The 17,408-nt window shown below is 34.7% G+C and overlaps 1 protein-coding gene across 1 annotated transcript; it reads left to right on the forward strand.

Moving 5' to 3' along the window:
* Positions 1-7,000: 7,000 nt before the first annotated feature.
* Positions 7,001-16,760, forward strand: LOC121244723 (phosphoinositide phosphatase SAC2-like). The gene is given in 18 exon segments (XM_041142919.1): positions 7,001-7,480; positions 8,296-8,500; positions 8,616-8,781; positions 9,454-9,676; positions 10,369-10,445; positions 10,794-10,981; positions 11,063-11,160; positions 11,319-11,452; positions 11,546-11,674; positions 12,173-12,483; positions 12,486-12,538; positions 13,097-13,218; positions 13,389-13,502; positions 14,165-14,344; positions 14,612-14,788; positions 15,519-15,609; positions 16,146-16,220; positions 16,327-16,760. Coding segments are annotated over 18 exon segments (2,463 nt in total). The 5' UTR covers positions 7,001-7,384; the 3' UTR covers positions 16,351-16,760.
* The last annotated feature ends 648 nt before the right edge of the window (positions 16,761-17,408 follow it).

Raw genomic sequence — 17,408 nt, forward strand, 5'->3', positions numbered from 1 at the left:
TGATTGAACTGTACCATCTCAACCGTAAAAAGGATAAAGGATACATGGTTTTGGTTTGGTTCCTCGTGATATCTGCTCAATAAATAAACTTTGCGAGTAACTTAAAATTAGGGTTGTGCATAAAGGGCTTTGGGCCCAATCCGTTCGACTAACCGATCCGCCCGATTCGACAAAAACGGGTTCATCGAGTCAAGATATAATAAGCAGGTTGTGTTCCGACGAAACCGATTTTCTTCTCCCTCACTGCCTGTAGAAACCCTAGCCAGTGGCGTTCTTCCTTGCTGTTCTCTGTCGTCGTCTCCATCGAAGTTCTCCATTGCCGTTAATCATCATCATTTGCCGTAGACGTTCCTGGCGAACCAGAGGCGCCACCCCGAGAACTTTCACTGGCATCACCAAATATGGCCAGCAGCAAACATCATCGCTTTTGACGGATTCGAACTCAATAAGGCGTAGTTTCAACTTGGAGGTTTTCTGGGGATGAGAATTCTAAAAGGAGCAATCAGGTATTACTCAAAAAGAGCGGGAAAAACCTGTGCTTGTCGGATTTTGCGCTATCGACGTGCTTCGGAGCTTCACCGAGTGTTGATGGAAATAAAGATATTACGTTTGTTGATGGAAAGGGATACCAACCACCTTACCCCAGCCCAAACAAAAGAGGAGAAAAAAAATATAAATAAAATAAAGACAGGAAGAAGAAGAAAAAGAAATGAGAGCATGACCTCTCGGTATGCTTTATTTGCAATGTTAATTTGGATGGAGTTATCTTTAATATTTTTGAAGGCAAGATCTGAGACCTAAGATGCTCTTGAAGCTGAAGCTAAAGCTGAAATATTATGTTTTTCTTTGGTTCAGGTTGTCTGAGGATCAAAGGGAACCTCGGGAAGCATGAATAGAGCTTGAAAATTGTACCTCAACTGTCCAATTCTAAATTTGGTATGCTTACATATATAAACATGTAGCAAGATGGGGAAATGCGGGAGAGAGGTTGGACCCTCCCCACCCCCGCTAGGGGCAGTAGATGCGGGGCGGGGGCAGAGCAAGGGTGCAAGGTCTCGCTGTCCACTCCTAACCAGGTTGCAAGCCTACTTAAAATCATTTTATTATTTTTTTAGCTGTCATTCTAATTCAAATTAATTGGTATCACGAATATAAATTTAAGATATTTTTGGTATTTAATATTTTATCCTGCAAACTTTATTTTCAGAAAGATCGCAGCATTAATAAATAATAAGCGGTGTCATTAAACATACCCATCGGCCCATCACTATACGATGTTTTCTCCCATCAATCCAGCACCAAGTAAAACGTTCCAAACCGATCTATATCAGTTCCCGAAATATCCGAAAACTATATATGATTACTAGTCATACGTCTGCACGAGTTGTACAAATTGTTAACTTTACTACTGCAAAATATTATTTTTAATTAAATAAAGTTATTTATTAAGTTCTAATTTATATAAATTCAGCGTAATCAAATAATTTAAAAAAATTAGAAAAAGTCTAAAATTTAACTGAAAATACTAATTGTGGACCCCACATTTTAAAATGGAAAACTTCTACTCGCCTGCCTTCACACCGCATTCCTGACAATAGATCTAACTCATCTGTTAATTTCATTTAATTTATTTTGTTTCTATAGCAGCAAGAGACCAACCAAAAAGTGAATATGCAGACCAACCAAAAAGTGAATATGCAGACCAACCAAAAAGTAAAAAAGACTAAGTTATGTTGAGATACAAAATTTATTTCAGTCCATTTCAACTCATATAATTATATAATTTTTTTAAATTTTTATATAAAATATAATAAATAATTTAATTTTTTTAAATTTTAAAATAATAATAATATTAAAAAATAATATTTTAATAATATTATATTCAACTTTTATCTCAACTTATATCATCTCAATTCACTACAAACTGCACCTAAATGGTTGTTTAGATTCAAAGTTGATCTCAACTCATTTCATCTAATCATTTTAATTTTTTCAAATTTTTAAATAAAATATAATAAATAATTCAATTTTTTCAAATTTTAAAATAAAAATTATATTCTAACGTAATAATTTTTTTAATTTTTAATTTTTAATTTTCATTTTAACCCACTGTCTAAATCTCTAAAAAGTGAAGATGTAGACCAACCAAAAAGTAAAGATGCAGCCGGCTATAGAAATTAAATAAATTAAATAAAATTAGAAGATGAGTGAGATTCATTATTAGAAAAAAAAAAAAAATGAATATGCAGGCAATTGTTAAAATATAAATAGAAAGATGTTCAGGGTGTGCGGTGTAGAGGCGAATGAGTACACTCTTTAAAATGAGTACGCAAGACTTGTTTACACTAACCTATATCTAAATTTACTCTTTTAACTATATAAAATTATTGTATTTTCAATGACTTTTTTATTGAAAGCAAATAGAGAGTGGTTGATTTAAATAAAATTAGTAAGCTGATTAGATATACTGCTTTACCCGGCCGGGCTTAAAAGACTTTGGGCTTGGGGCTCGGCTGAGGTTGTCACTGTACACCGGGTTATAATATATCTTAAATTTTATCTATCTTTAATTATATTGGGTGAGGCAATATCAATATGTATGATTAAAAATATACAATCTAAGATTAAATAATAAATAAATAATTGTACACATAGCTATGTTTGGATAGTGAGATCACTCTACTATTATTTAATATTTTATTATTATTATTTTATTACTATTTATAAATCATCTAATATCACCACAATATCTAAATATACGGTAAAACTACTATTGCATAGACAGATATTTCAAACTGGCTCATTCTGGTGCCAATTGGTTTGGGATGGCCCAAACTCTATATGTGCAACTAATAGAAACGTGTTTATAGTACCAATTATATAAGAGGAGTGCTACACTCATAAATAGATTATATAAAAATAATTTTATAATTTAACATGATTCCATGTGAATCGTCAGATCTGTATTACAATAAAAATAACTATACAATCTGATAAATTATATCAAAATATATTAATTTATAAGATTATTTTTATATAATAACTTTGTACCTAAAATATTTCTCGTTATATAAACTGTGTGAACACTGTATGATTCATTCAGTACTGCGAGAGAAACAAAACAGAGTCAAGCCAATAATTGTCTGTGCTACCTGCTCTCTAAAACAACTGTCACTTTACTAAACAATCATTTTTTTTCCCTATTTCACCTCACTTCAAGTTGTTTTGAAGTCAAATAAAGGATCACGAGGACCTCAGAAAAGATTTTTCTCTTCATCAATTAGAAGAATGGACATCTTTTATGTCAACCATACGAAATTAATGTGTCAAACAAATAACCATGCACATGCATGCATGTGAAAGATGAGGAGTAAAAGCAACCCACTACAAAAAAAGGCAAGGTGGTAGCGTAGGAGCAACCATCTCCGACGTCCCAATTCACGACAAAAACGTTCATATATGACAATGATGTTTTTCCAGTACTTACTAATTGTACCGCAGTCATTAAAAAAAAGGCTTCAACGAGAAATAAAGACTTGGATTTGTTTCTATGCACATCAAAAGGCCTTTTATATCATGCCGCAAAGTAGTCTAGTGCATTGTAAAAAGACCAAAATACATATATATATATATATATAATAAAGTGCGCAAGAGAATGAGACGTGCAATTTAACCATGTGATAATGATTATTATTGATGGAAATCATTATAAAAGCCCCTTTATTTGACAATTTACGCCACTACTTTTTTATTTTCACGTTCTAATTATTGGGCCCCTTCTCTCTCTCCACATCTCTACCTCTGCATTTATCCATAATAATCTCATCTGATTTAAGTCGCAATTCATTGACATGAGATAACATGACATGACATGATATATTTATAACTTTTTTAGTTGAAACCGAACCAACAAAACACATTTAAAAAAAAAGAAACAAAAGATTGAGAGAGTGATGTTAATTGACATGAAGAGTAGTAAATTTTTTTTAAATATATTTAGTATTTTTAAAAATATATATTTATTGGTTGTTTATTAATTTTTCAAAAGTATCACTTTTTTTTAACTATAAAGGGCTATGCAATAAATAACTTATTTATACATCATTTTATAAGTAGTAAACATTTTTTTAATTTCAAATGAAAAATACAATATACTACTACATACTAATCTTGATTATATCATATTGTATTAATGAGATACTATTATACCCCTATGTACGACACGTTTATGAATGTTCAAGTGTTGCACATTCGGCGAGTAGAAGACAGAGGGTGGTGGATAGCTGCGAGTACGAGTAGGACCAAAACCTATGCCCTCTCGGATCCTCCATCGTAATAAATGATGATGGTTCTGGACAATACAATAAAGACACAGGCAGAGACACGTGGCGTGTCGTCGCTGTCGGGTCAAGCAAATGGGGGGAAAATGCGCACAAATCACGTGGGCTGAAGATGAGACATCCTTATAATGCCACGTCGTGCACTCCAGCTGTCTCCAGATACGTATAGGATCTGGCCACGTTGAAAATGTCAGCCGACGACGTCGTGGGTCTAGCTCCTCGTGCCCTTCTTCTCCATTCTATCAATAGTAGCCGTACGATCGCGGCGCCCCCCCCCCCCCCTCTCTCTCTCTCTCTCTCATCGCTCCTTAATTCTGTCTCCATTTAACCGCTGAATATTTGCTACCATCCTTTACACGTAATGGGAAAATGATGGAAGGAGGCCATGTCCGGGTCTTAAATTTCGTCCATATATATATATATATATAGACTACACTAAGTACCTTAAATTAATTAATTATTGCCTAGCTATTCGATATGGGTCCGATCACCCGTATCTATTTATATAGTTTGCATCTGAATCTGATTCATGTTCAATATTAACAAGCAGTTTAAACAAATTATACATAATGACAAGGAAAAAAAAATCAAAACCCGCTCCGTAAATTATCCTATAAATCAACATCAAGTGGTAGCCTTGTTGACAAGATCTAGGAAATCGTTTTTCCTTTCTTCGTCCGAGTTCACATGTTCTTCGAAATAATTTGTTTTATCAAAACTTGTGAACCAAAGTCTTAGACGCATTTGCATGCTAACACTTTGATGGGTAATAGTGACGGGTCGCCCCTCACCTGATCAGTAGTTTTGGTTCAATCTGAACATGTCACAAGTGAATGTAGACTTTTATGGTCACGCCCAGAAAGAGAAGTTATACTATCGCATTTCTTCACTCTTCTGAAGAAAAAAAAATATCTTATAAATCATTGATGTTTATTATTTTTCAGCCACAACAGTATGATCGGTTAAACCTTTCCTCTCATGTAATAGTTCTTGATGTGTTCATTTATAGCTAAACAGTAATAAATGATGGGAAATAAACAAGACTAGTATTTAAGTGGTTTGACACTAAGGTCTATATCCATAAGTTCAGAATATAAAATCTACTGTAAGTAGAGTTTAATAAAAGCGTTTCATCATCACTAAAATCTATATAATTACTTGCATATAAATAAATGGTTGTGGAGCTCTCTAGTTCTCTTATTCTCTGCATCAGTTCTCAAGATTTTAAAGAAGCTAAGATTTCAAATGAAGCTGACATGGAAGCCCCCTTCTCCATTTTTGCCTACCTTCTCGGTTTATACTCTTGCACTTGTTTTACCCCCAACAATTGGGAATCTTCAAACTAAAGGCCACGAAGAGGTAAAAAGATAATGTTGGAGAAAGGAGTTAAGATAACACGAATGGCTGAAAATAATGATCAATTAGTATGTAACACGTTGTACACATGATGCATGCTAGCAGAAGACCTCCCTGGACGGTTCATGCAGGCCACACAAAAACCAAAATGATGAAGCAAAGCCTATATAACACTTCTTCTTCTTCTTCTTCTCTTCTCTCTCTCTCTCTCTGCCAATCACAGGTTTTACTTGTGCGAGTCAATTTAAAGGCAAGTCTTTGTTCACAACATGCCTCATCTTTCATTAGTTTAAGAAACATCATAATATTATTGGCTGAACATGCGTAATGATGTAAACATGGCAATGCCAAGGCACCTCTAAAAACACGTACCCACTCTTGATTTGTTGAGGTGTAAATACAATTTGGCAAATTGGCATCATTAGTCATGGCTGCAATTTGTGAAATATATGTTTTTTAAAAAGTAAAGTTACGTACAGTTGTAAAATTTATAAATGCCGGATAATCATTCCGAAAAAGAAAGAGATATATTATTAAAAAATTAATTTTTCTTCATATAGATCTGTATTTCCTCAATTTTTTTTAAAAAAAATTTGCGCGACACTTGATCATTTCACTTTTTAAGATGTGTAAATTCCGTGCATTCTCTTAAAAAAATAGATAAATATGAAACTCACATAAATAATTTTTTTAATAATAAACCTTACTTTTTTTTCAAAATAAGTAGGCAAAATTTACACCGTTACATATTCTAGAATTGTAAATATAAATTATCTTGATATATTTATCTTCTAAGTGGAATGCTCTCTCTAGTTTTTTCCTTATGAAGTCATTTATTTTGTGTTTGAATTGAACATTATTGTCAATAGCCTCTCACCGTAGTGGATTAATAATAAAACGAGAGAAATAAATAAAAAGTATTTGGAAACTCAAAGCACCTCATAATCCATTTTTAAAGAATTTAAATTCTCGTATAGCGAGTAAGGCATTATTTGATAAGGTGATAATATCATTATTTAATAATAAAATCCAAATTCTCATATTAATAAATTTGGATTTTGTAAAACTTTATCCATCTCCGAGAAAAAAGAAATATATAAAATAAATTTTATGTTTAAAAAGTTTATTAGAGTGAAAGTCATTTTATATGTTTATTTCTTTTGCTTTTTCGGAACCCGCGCTGATTATTCAAATTAGTTTACCTAATAAAAACGGAAACTAATGAAATAAATAAAATTTATTTTCTTGAGGAAACATTATTATTGGAGATATATATATATATATATATATATATATAAATGAAAATGTGGATTATTTTGATCTATTTGTGTGGATGAAGTCACCGTAGCTCCGTTGGTTTCTTCCATCGCGATCTGACGCCACCTCTCTCTGTCTCTCTCTCTCTCTCTGAGCTTCGATCCGAATTACTTTCTTCTTTGTTCCTTCTTCTTCTTCTTCTTCTTCTTCTTCTTCTTCTCCCTCCTTCTATTGCGTCTTTGTTTTGTCTCATTGTGTACGTTTTTGCTTACGTGTATGTTGTATACTCGGGTTGAGCCTCTGCAGTGAAAGATTTTTTTGTTTTTGTGTTTGTTTTTGTGTTTGTTTTTGTGTTGTTGTTTTTGGTGGTTTGTGTTTGTTTTCTGAGTATTGGGAGTGTACCCGAGCTTTTGGGCTCGGGGATCCGGATCATGGCGTCAGAGAAAGAGCTCTACATCTCGACTGATGAGGAAGCAGACCTGAACTCTTGCTACTTGCAGAAATTCCGACTCTACGAGACTTGCTCGGTATGTACATATATGTTCTTCAACATTGTTTTGAGGTTTTGATTTGTTCCTACGGTCTTGCTGCTCAAATTCATGTCCGTGTCAGGTTTATAATTTCTGTGTTGTGTTTGGTATTTTTGGAAATCCTCTTGCTGTTGCTTTTGTTCGTTGGACTTGATTTTGGATTGTTTGTGTGAATTTGTATTCGAGTGACTTACTATTAATCTTTATTTGAATTATAGGTGTGAATTTGTGCATGATGAATTATTATTATTTGAGTTATATGTTTAATTATATATATCTTCGCATGGCTTCAAAATGAATTTTGGTTTGGTGATTCGTGATTTGGGGATGGTGGTAGAGTTTGATTTTGTCTTGAATGAGTAGTGTGGAAATGATTTAATTTGAAGTGTGATTCATATATTTGCCACTCTTCCATGCATAGCTGTCAAATGATGGATTATAGGTGTCATTTCTGGTTGTTATCTGTCTCCAGTGTTTTTTCACGTTTAGAGTATTATGTTCATCCTGCCAGAGATCAATAATTGCTTTATCGTCTATGATATTTTGCATTTCATATTTCGGTGTTATTTTTATTCATATTTAAATTTTGTACTTTAAAACTTTCACTCGGTGCTTGTCGTAGACTATGAAACTATTGACACTGGTTTGTTAACAAACTTGAGCATGGATTTAGGCAATGTTTATTTTATAATGGATTCTAAAACGTGTTCTTTTTTGCTTTTTCTCTATAAACTGAGCTAGCTGCGTTGATTGTTAGCTTTTTGTATTGAACTACATGAATGCAATGTTAATATGCCTTCTGTATGCAACAGAACTTTTATATGATAGGAAGAGACAAGAACAGAACTATCTGGAGGGTACTAAAGATTGACAGACTGGAAGCTTCTGAGCTAAACATTCTTGAAGACTGTACAACATACTCAGAAAATGAATGCTATGACCTGCTAAGGAGGATTCATGAAGGAAACCAGTGCACGGGTGGACTTACATTTGTCACCACTTGTTATGGAATCGTTGGTATGTTTTGTCTATAAGAGTTAATAACTTTGCTCATTTTCTTTCTCAAATATTTTTTTGATAAGTTCATTTTCTTTCTGAATTATTGAACTCATGTTGTTTCTTTTGATAATAGGGTTCATCAAATTTCTAGGACCTTATTACATGCTGCTTATTACGAAAAGAAGAAAGATCGGTGCAATTTCTGGGCACACAATTTATGCCATTGCCAAGAGCGAGATGATTCCAATTCCAAATTCTACTGTGCGGTCCAAAATGGCTTATTCTAAGAATGAGAACAGGTCTTTTGTCCATTCTGCATGTAAATGTAATATGCCCTTAGTGGTTCTAAGGAGACCTAAGTGGGTAGCATTCAGAATTATAGATTGTCCATTGTAATGGATTGAAAATTTCGTTATAGTGTTGCTCTTTTATCTTTAGCTTGAATTAACTCGTTCTGGGAAAAGTAATCTTGTTTGGTGTCATCTCTTAATAGTAGACAAGTTCACCATTTTGGAGGTAATCTCGGTACCATACTTGTATTCACCCCTTTGTGTGAAACCAATGGCGCAGGCTTCCTTGATTCAAACTTATGTCATGTTCGTCTGGTACTTTATATTTACTATAATAGGAAACATACAATTCGTGTTTTTTAATATATAGTGTTGTGCTATTGTTGGATCCTCGTTAATACCTTCCTATAGAGGCTTTACCAGTTTGTTTCCTGCAAATGTACATGGGAAAAGTTCATTGTCATTGTGATGTAAATATAACATGTTGAATGAGACGAGGTTTCATCAGGGTTTTGCGGGGATACTCCCTTCCTTTTTATTTTCTTCCTATTTTTATTTTTTTCTCCTTTTCGAGGTTAAACTTTATATTTTAAACTGTTGCTTTATTTCATTGTTTCCTCTTTGTTCAAGTTATTTGATGTATATTGATGCTTGTTGCCTTTCTTTTCCTGGTGGACATAGATACAAGAAGCTTCTAGGAACAGTGGATCTTACAAAGGACTTCTTTTTCAGCTACTCATACCATGTCATGCGTAGTCTTCAAAAGAACTTGTGTGATAATAAGACAGGGCAATCCCTTTATGAAACGATGTTTGTTTGGAATGAGTTCTTAACACGTGGCATCCGAAATAACCTCAAGAATACTCTATGGACGGTTGCCTTAGCTTATGGCTTCTTTAAACAGGTATGGAATATGGAACTTGATTAATTTATATAGGGGCTCTCTGTCTTTATATCTTTGTGGCGAGCCACCACCAAGAAGGATGCATCCATAATGAAACTTCAAGTAACCCATTTTCTTTTGGTTTTGGTTTTTGCTTATTTGTTCAAGTACTTGCCTGATATACCCATTTTAAAAACTTGTCAATTTTGATTATTGAGTTTTTTTTAATGCCCTGTAGTTGACTTTTATGTTTGGAGTCAACCCATCCCAACCATCCTCCTTTCGCTGTCACCAGGGTTAGGACGAGCTGTGTAAAAATATTACGTACAGGATTGACTGTTAAAAAGTTCTTATTTGTTTTGTTTTGATTTTATTCCCTTATAGTTGTTTGCTTGCTGAGACATCCAGGATTTTGGCTGAAATTGAGAATAACTCGGTTAAGAATACTATTTTAGGACCTATTAAAAGAGTACTATTTCAGGAAAGTTAGCATATGCAGTTTCTCAACATATATTAAAACTGAGAATAAATCAATTTGGGAATGTGCATTGCAGTTAATCAGACAGCTTACTTGTGAGAATACTTGGACAATTTAGAGACACATGCAGGCTTGCAACCTTAATTATTTTTCCTGGATTCATGCATACTATTATGTATTAGAAAGAGAACGTTGAAAAGCCTTTGATTTTATATTCCATCCTTTGGTTTTCCAGGTCAAACTTTCTGTATCTGGCAGGGACTTTAACTTGACCTTAATTGCTAGGCGCTCTCGTCATTTTGCTGGCACCAGGTTTGGTGACTGCTCTAACATACTCCTGCAAGTAGTTGTTTGGTTAAGCTACTTTCTTTTGATATTATACATGATATACTTGGATTCCCACCTCTTCGACCCACTGCCACATATATGCACCTAGAAGTGGTTTACACTGGGCAAATGACTGTTTATAACTGCTTCTTTGTGATTTCAAGTTGACTATGAGCAAAGTTTTTGATCTTTGCTGGGTCCTTCTAGATGCTTTCAATTTCTGTAGTAGGTCACTGTGGATGATTTGCACAGTACATGTTTTGCTTCCCATTTGGTAGAATAAAAATTTCTCCTCTAGACATAACTCTCTTCTCTTCCTGTCTCCTGGAGCAGATATTTAAAACGAGGTGTCAACGAGAAGGGTAGAGTAGCTAATGATGTTGAGACAGAACAGATTGTTTTTGAAGATTCTCCCAAAGGATGCTCTATGCAAATAAGTTCAGTTGTGCAAAATCGGGGTTCAATACCCCTATTTTGGTCCCAGGAAACTTCACGACTGAATATTAAACCTGACATTATATGTATGAATTTGGCATATTTCATTATCATTGTAACCTTTCGAGTTCTGTTCATATTTTGATGATGTACCTCTCTGTTTCCAGTATCAAAGAAGGACCCTAATTATGAAGCTACAAGACTTCATTTTGAAAATCTTGTCAAGAGATATGGAAATCCCATACTCATATTGAATTTAATTAAGGTGGGCATTTCTGCATTTGTTGAGATATTGCTCGTCATGTTTCTATCCATGCTTCTTGTATACAATCTTGTGTGTGAATTTCAGTGACCTCTGAGGTATGTTTCCTGAGCTATGTTCTCATTTTATTTCCTTTCTGTTATACGGTTGAGGTTTAACAGACTCGTGAGAGGAAGCCTCGAGAAACTATTCTTCGTGCAGAGTTTGCAAATGCTCTCAGGTTTATTAATAAAAGTTTAACTGTGGAGAACCACCTTAGGTTTCTTCACTGGGATCTACATAGACACTCTACAAGGTGCTTTGGCTTTCCCCTGGCTTATATAAAAACTTCAAGTTTTTTTTTTTCATTTGAATCATGATGACTTAAATGGAATCTGTACATTTGCAGCAAAGCTACAAATGTGTTGGCACAGCTAGGAAAAGTGGCAGCGTATGCACTGAATGTAACTGGCATCTTCTATTGTCAAATAACACCAAGTTTAAAGCCAGAGGGATTACTAAATTGTTCCTACTATGAGTAAGTTTTTAACAAAGGGATGCTACCTAGCCTACCTTGATGAAATCGCTGTCCATTTACTTTTGCAACATTTCAAAGATCCTGTGTTAGTGTGTCTGAATTGCTCTCTCTATCCACTTTGTGTGATTGAAGCCTAAAATGTTTCCCCCATCCATGGTCTCATCATTTCTAACTAGTACAATCCAGATCAGACAGTGGAATAAAGCAAAAAATCCATTTTGACTAATAGTGTTATATGCTTGTATTCAAATTGTTTTTCTTTTTCACATAGAAATTTCTTTACGATTCATACGTATGTCATTTTGCCTGGCTGAATAAATATGTTTCTAGATGTGGGGTTGTGGGTGGGTGGGTGTGTGTGTGTGTTGCAGGATCAGCTTAATATATAAGTCACGCTGTCCAGAGCCTATCTTACAAGGCTTTGTTGCAGGATTTGCTATTAATCCTTGAGGATACTTTCTAATTAATTTCACTGTTGACAATTTCGTGTTGATGCAGGGAAAATTCTGCTAGTAAATGCTCTACGGAGAACATTTCCAGTGGAAATGAGCATTGTTTTGACTTGGAGAAAGAAGATAGCAATGGTTGTGGTAGCGGTGATGCAAGTGGAGACCACCGTGTCAAACCCCAAACTTTTCAAAGAGGAGTCCTAAGAAGCAATTGTATAGACTGTTTAGATCGCACAAACGTAGCACAATATGCCTATGGGTTAGGTGCCCTTGGCCGTCAGCTGCATGCTTTAGGACTTTTGGATTCCCCAAGCATTAATCTGGATAATCCTCTGGCCGAGGATTTAATGGGACTTTATGAAACTATGGTGACACACTTGCATTACAGTATGGTGGTTCTGCAGCGCACAATAAGGTAACACTTCTAAACTTTATGTTTGGAAAAATTGGGATTCAATGTTGGATCCACTATGGTTATCTGATATAGATAATAGTGTGAAGAGTCCAATAAAAAGAGTTGAAAAATTATATTGCAACTTTACTGTAGGGCAGCACAGCAAGTGGAGCTGATTGGAGGGGAATAATATTTGTTTCTTAGTTATCATACCCCTGTTCTTCATCCTGTGACAATTCTGGGCATTGAACTCTTCAATGAATATTTTTAATGGAAGTGTAGATATTTGTTAGGTTTTAGCCTGGCCATTATTAGTTCCAAACTCCTGACTGACTATTCTTGTCATGCCTTATTAAAGAGGTATCAGGCCCTTGGCATGGCCATAATTGGATCCAAGTTTCTAAGGAGGCAATTTAAAACCTCTAGTTTTTTTTTTTTTTTAAAACCTCCCCCTATTAATGGCCTGTGGTGTATAAGTTGAGTCTGGTCTGTATTTTCAGGTTGGGAAGTGATTTTAGTATCTGATAGAATTTTAGCATCTCTGTCATTCATTGATTATACCTAGGTGATGCTAAACAGATATTTTCTGAGAGACGAGGCCAGTGGAAAGCAGCAACTCAATCGCAGGAATTCTTTAGAACAATACAAAGGTTTTACAGTAATACCTGCATGGATCCTGAGAAACAAAATGCCATCAATGTGTAAGTCAAACTATCCCCCTAACTTAGAACCCTTTTTCTTCTGGGCACCTCACTTAGAATCCTATATTGTCTCTGTAAAAGATTATCTGAGGAGCCTTCTAGTTGATTCCATTATACTTGGGGATTGGTGTGAGAGTTGTGGTTTATAATTTGAATTGATGGTTTTTCAGGTTCCTGGGTTACTTTCAGCCCCAACCAGGTAAACCAGAGCTGTGGGAGCTGGATTCAGACCAGCATCACAATGTAGGGCGGCACGTTCCTAATCTTGCCGAAGAGAATATTCGGTATAAGTTTTCTGTCGTCATTAGTATTTCAATTTTGATGGCGTTTTTTACAGACTTTATAGACAGAGACTTTATATGCTCATCAACAATAAAATCAAAACACATTTCATTAAGAAAGATGTTAGAAAGGAAAACAAGGAAAGAGGTGAGGGGGGAAGGGAAGCGAAGGTTATCTTCCCTTTGGGTGTTTAGAGGAAATTAGATGAAAAGATAATTATATTAGTGGGTTTCATAACCATTAAAAACTAAACCTCATCTCTCTCACCTCACCCCTTCATCTCCTCCCAAATTGGGAGGAAATTTGGGAGGATGAAAAATAGTGGGCCTACTGGGAAGGGAATCCATCCATCTCCCTTCCCTTTCTACCCAAGCAAACAATGGAAAGACACTTGCTTCCCTCCCTATTGCCTCCACCCTCATCCTTTGACTATTTTTTCCTATCCAAGCATGGTGAAAGAATTTCAGGTTTTTCTGTGGATGGAATGCCTTTTACAGATCTCTTGAATAAATACTTATAAAAAAAAAAAAAGGAATGCTATAGTATTTGTGCAGGGATGGGAATAAATCTACAGTTTGTCTTTTTTATGATAAAAATTCAATTAAATAAAAAAATGTTGCTTCTTCTACATAAAAATTATCAAGTCTTATTTCTTTATTTGTAGGTCATTTATTAAAAGATCACTATCAGATGGGAATATTATTTGCGAAAGGGATTCAACTGAGGTAACCACTGGTGTCAGCCATGAGGAGCCTTTGTCTGGAAAATTGCAAGGAGTTAACACTGGTCTTTCAGAGTCAACACCAGAGATGCCAAGTTGTGAAAGTGATATATCATATTGCAGGTCTGTTAATTTTCTATACTTGCTGCCTTGTGAGGCAACACTCTAATAATGATAGGTTTTGGTCCCAGAACTTTTGAGGTTTTTATTTTCAGTCTTTTCCATTTTTTTTCATTCGTGTAATATATCTTTCTCATAAGTTGAAATTTAACTGTACTTGTTTGTTGACTATTCTTTTTTTCTTTTTTATCCTTTTCTGTCCTTGTCTATATTTTGGTCATATGGACCATCATCTGCAATTCATCCAATAATTTTTGGTTATCCTTGTAGGTTTACTCCCTCAATGTCTCGCAGGCAGCTCTTTAAAGATGTGCTAGAGGACCAATGTCCCGAAAGTAATCACATTTGTTATGACGACCATGGGGATGCATGTACCTGCTCAAATTTTCTTGATGTGGACTGGCTTTCTTCTTCTGGAAACTCTTGTGAAGAAGAAATATATGAAAGGTAATTCTCGAGTAGCTTATGCCTCCCATTCTGCCATAGGATACAAGAATTAAAATATTTTATTTTGTGCTACTTATATGCATGCTCATTATGGTTAAATGGTTCCTAGAGTTGTGCTGTTTGTTGATTAAAAGTGGTTCATGAGCTGAGTTCAGAATGTCACGAGGCAGTTTGGTTCATATCTAGTGTAGGCATTAATGGACATTCTTTAGTGTTTCTAATTGTTAATTTTGTCTTGGAAAAGAGAGGGGGTTCAGATAAGCTTTATTTTGAATTTTTACAGGGTAAGAAAAGGAAAAATCTCATGTTAGGTAAGCCTTGTTCCTATAGCTAAAATGTGAGATGATGTATTCCCGCAAAACCTCAACTCAACAAATCATGCTGAATCTTTGGTGGTATTCTGGAAAGTAATATCCCATCAATCAATTTCTTGAACTCGGAGTCTTTTCTATGGAGGAAGGTTGTAAAGAATTAGAAGTGTGCAATAGTCTAATAATGCTTAAACCTTGGTGGGTGGTAGTCTTTTAGGTTGGACCTGTCTTAACTTTTCTCTGCCTGAACCTAGGTCTTAAATTGGTAGTTGCATTAAGAGAATGTTCAATTGTGATCTTTGTTGTCGACAAGTTTAGGTCTTGAATCCATGACTTTACCCTCCACCTTTTTCTTAACAAAGAGGTGCCATTTGAGTTAGAGTTCATCGGCAACTGACAAATGATATATTTGGCTGCAGGTCTATCACCGGCCTTTCATCGGAAAATGTTGTGGATGGACTAAAACTTGACACTACCACATCCACAAGTGAGAGTAATTCCAGCATGAGGGTAAGTATTTCTTATCTTGCTGCTTCTAATTTTATGGAAATCCGGATTTGGACTCTATTATTAATTTTTAGCAGCATTTGGGCTTTGTTAAGAAAGAGTTTATAAGAGATAATTTCCCCAAAGGCATTTATTGCATGATTGACAAAACGACTGGCCTTCCTGCATAACGCTTGACAAGACTGTTTCAAGTATTTTGCAATGCGGGTAAGGAAGTGGGAAACTCGAATATTATTTCAGCACATCTCTCTAGTCTTTGATGTATGTTAATACACATATTCTAGGCTTTCTAAACTTTGGCCCCGGATTTATGACCTTATTCCTTTCTTGTTCTGTCATGTACATATGTACGCATGCATGCATATGTGTACATTTGTATGGATACACATACATTGGAGAAAATTCATAATCGACAGAGTGAATTGCTGGAGAACAAGAAACTATATTTTATATGGAACATATAACATATTTAATACTACATAGCACATAGTACATGCCTCGTTAGAAACAGATACTGAATTCCATTGGTGCTTATTTAGGAAAGGGAGCAAAATGGAAGAGAGATCACGCATGATGACACCCGTGCTGCATTTTCTGAAAGCTTTGCGAACTGGGTAACTCATGGGGCAATACTGTTACCGCTAAAGTAGAAGGTTTTTTTTGTGATTACATTTATTCTCATCATCATCGTCATCATCATCTTATTCAACCCGTCCGAAGGATGTGGGTTCCTGCACAGAATAAATCGTAAGATAGCAACGGAAAGAGAACATACCATGGCGAATGGATATATATTGTTGAAGACTAATTCTCAAGTCGAATAAGATTTACAGCATTAATTTGATCACAAAATGTTCCTCGCAGACAGACATGATACATTAAGGACGAGTATATATCAGCCAGCTAATTCCTCCTGGAGCCCTCAACTCCACAGCATCTTCTAGATTCTCAATCCACAAAGCTTGACTCTGTAAATATGATATCTTAACTCCACTGATTCCTGTAGGTTTTAAACTCTGAAAGTTTTTGACCTCGTAAATGTCAATAAGTAATAATCTTGTATACATCTCAAACATCAACCTCGTTTGTTTTTTCAGATGAGATGAGCTGAATTGAGTTAAAAGTTAAATAAATTATTTTTAAAATATATTTTTTTAATATTATTTTTATTTTAAAATTTAAAAAAATTGAATTATTTATTTTATTTATGAAAATCGTAGAAGTTTTACATTATAGATTCTTATGATGTCGTGTTTACGTGGTAAGGATATAGAGTTCTGTTCCTCCCATATTAGTGGGTCGCTGGCCGAAGGTAATGCCCATACCATTCATGGGTACGGATCCTGAATCCCTGACAGATCCATTATAGACCTCCACGACTTAAGTGGCCATGAAATAATGGTTGCGTCCACGACTCTTTAAAACTGGTTTCCGAGATACTATTCCTTACCCCGGCTAATTTAGGGATGACATGGCAACATGCGATACGATTGTTAAATTCAATACGAAAATAATATAAAATTAACGAATTTAAGTTTGATATAAATGAATTTTGATAAATATGTACTGACTTGTAAAGATATGATTAATAAATGAGTTAATAACGAGTCAACCTACTTAACTCGAAATTAATTTCTAATATTTTAATTAAATTTTATTTTAATGTTATAATTTTATTATTATTGAGTTGTAAATAGTAATATGCTTCTGTTTTTTATTATTGAGATTGTAATTCCGGATAGTATATATGCTCATATATGTTATTATAGATTTTATCATATTGATTTTATTATAGGTTAAAA

This window comes from Juglans microcarpa x Juglans regia, chromosome 1S (genome assembly GCF_004785595.1).
Source record: "Juglans microcarpa x Juglans regia isolate MS1-56 chromosome 1S, Jm3101_v1.0, whole genome shotgun sequence".
Classification (NCBI taxonomy): domain Eukaryota; kingdom Viridiplantae; phylum Streptophyta; class Magnoliopsida; order Fagales; family Juglandaceae; genus Juglans; species Juglans microcarpa x Juglans regia.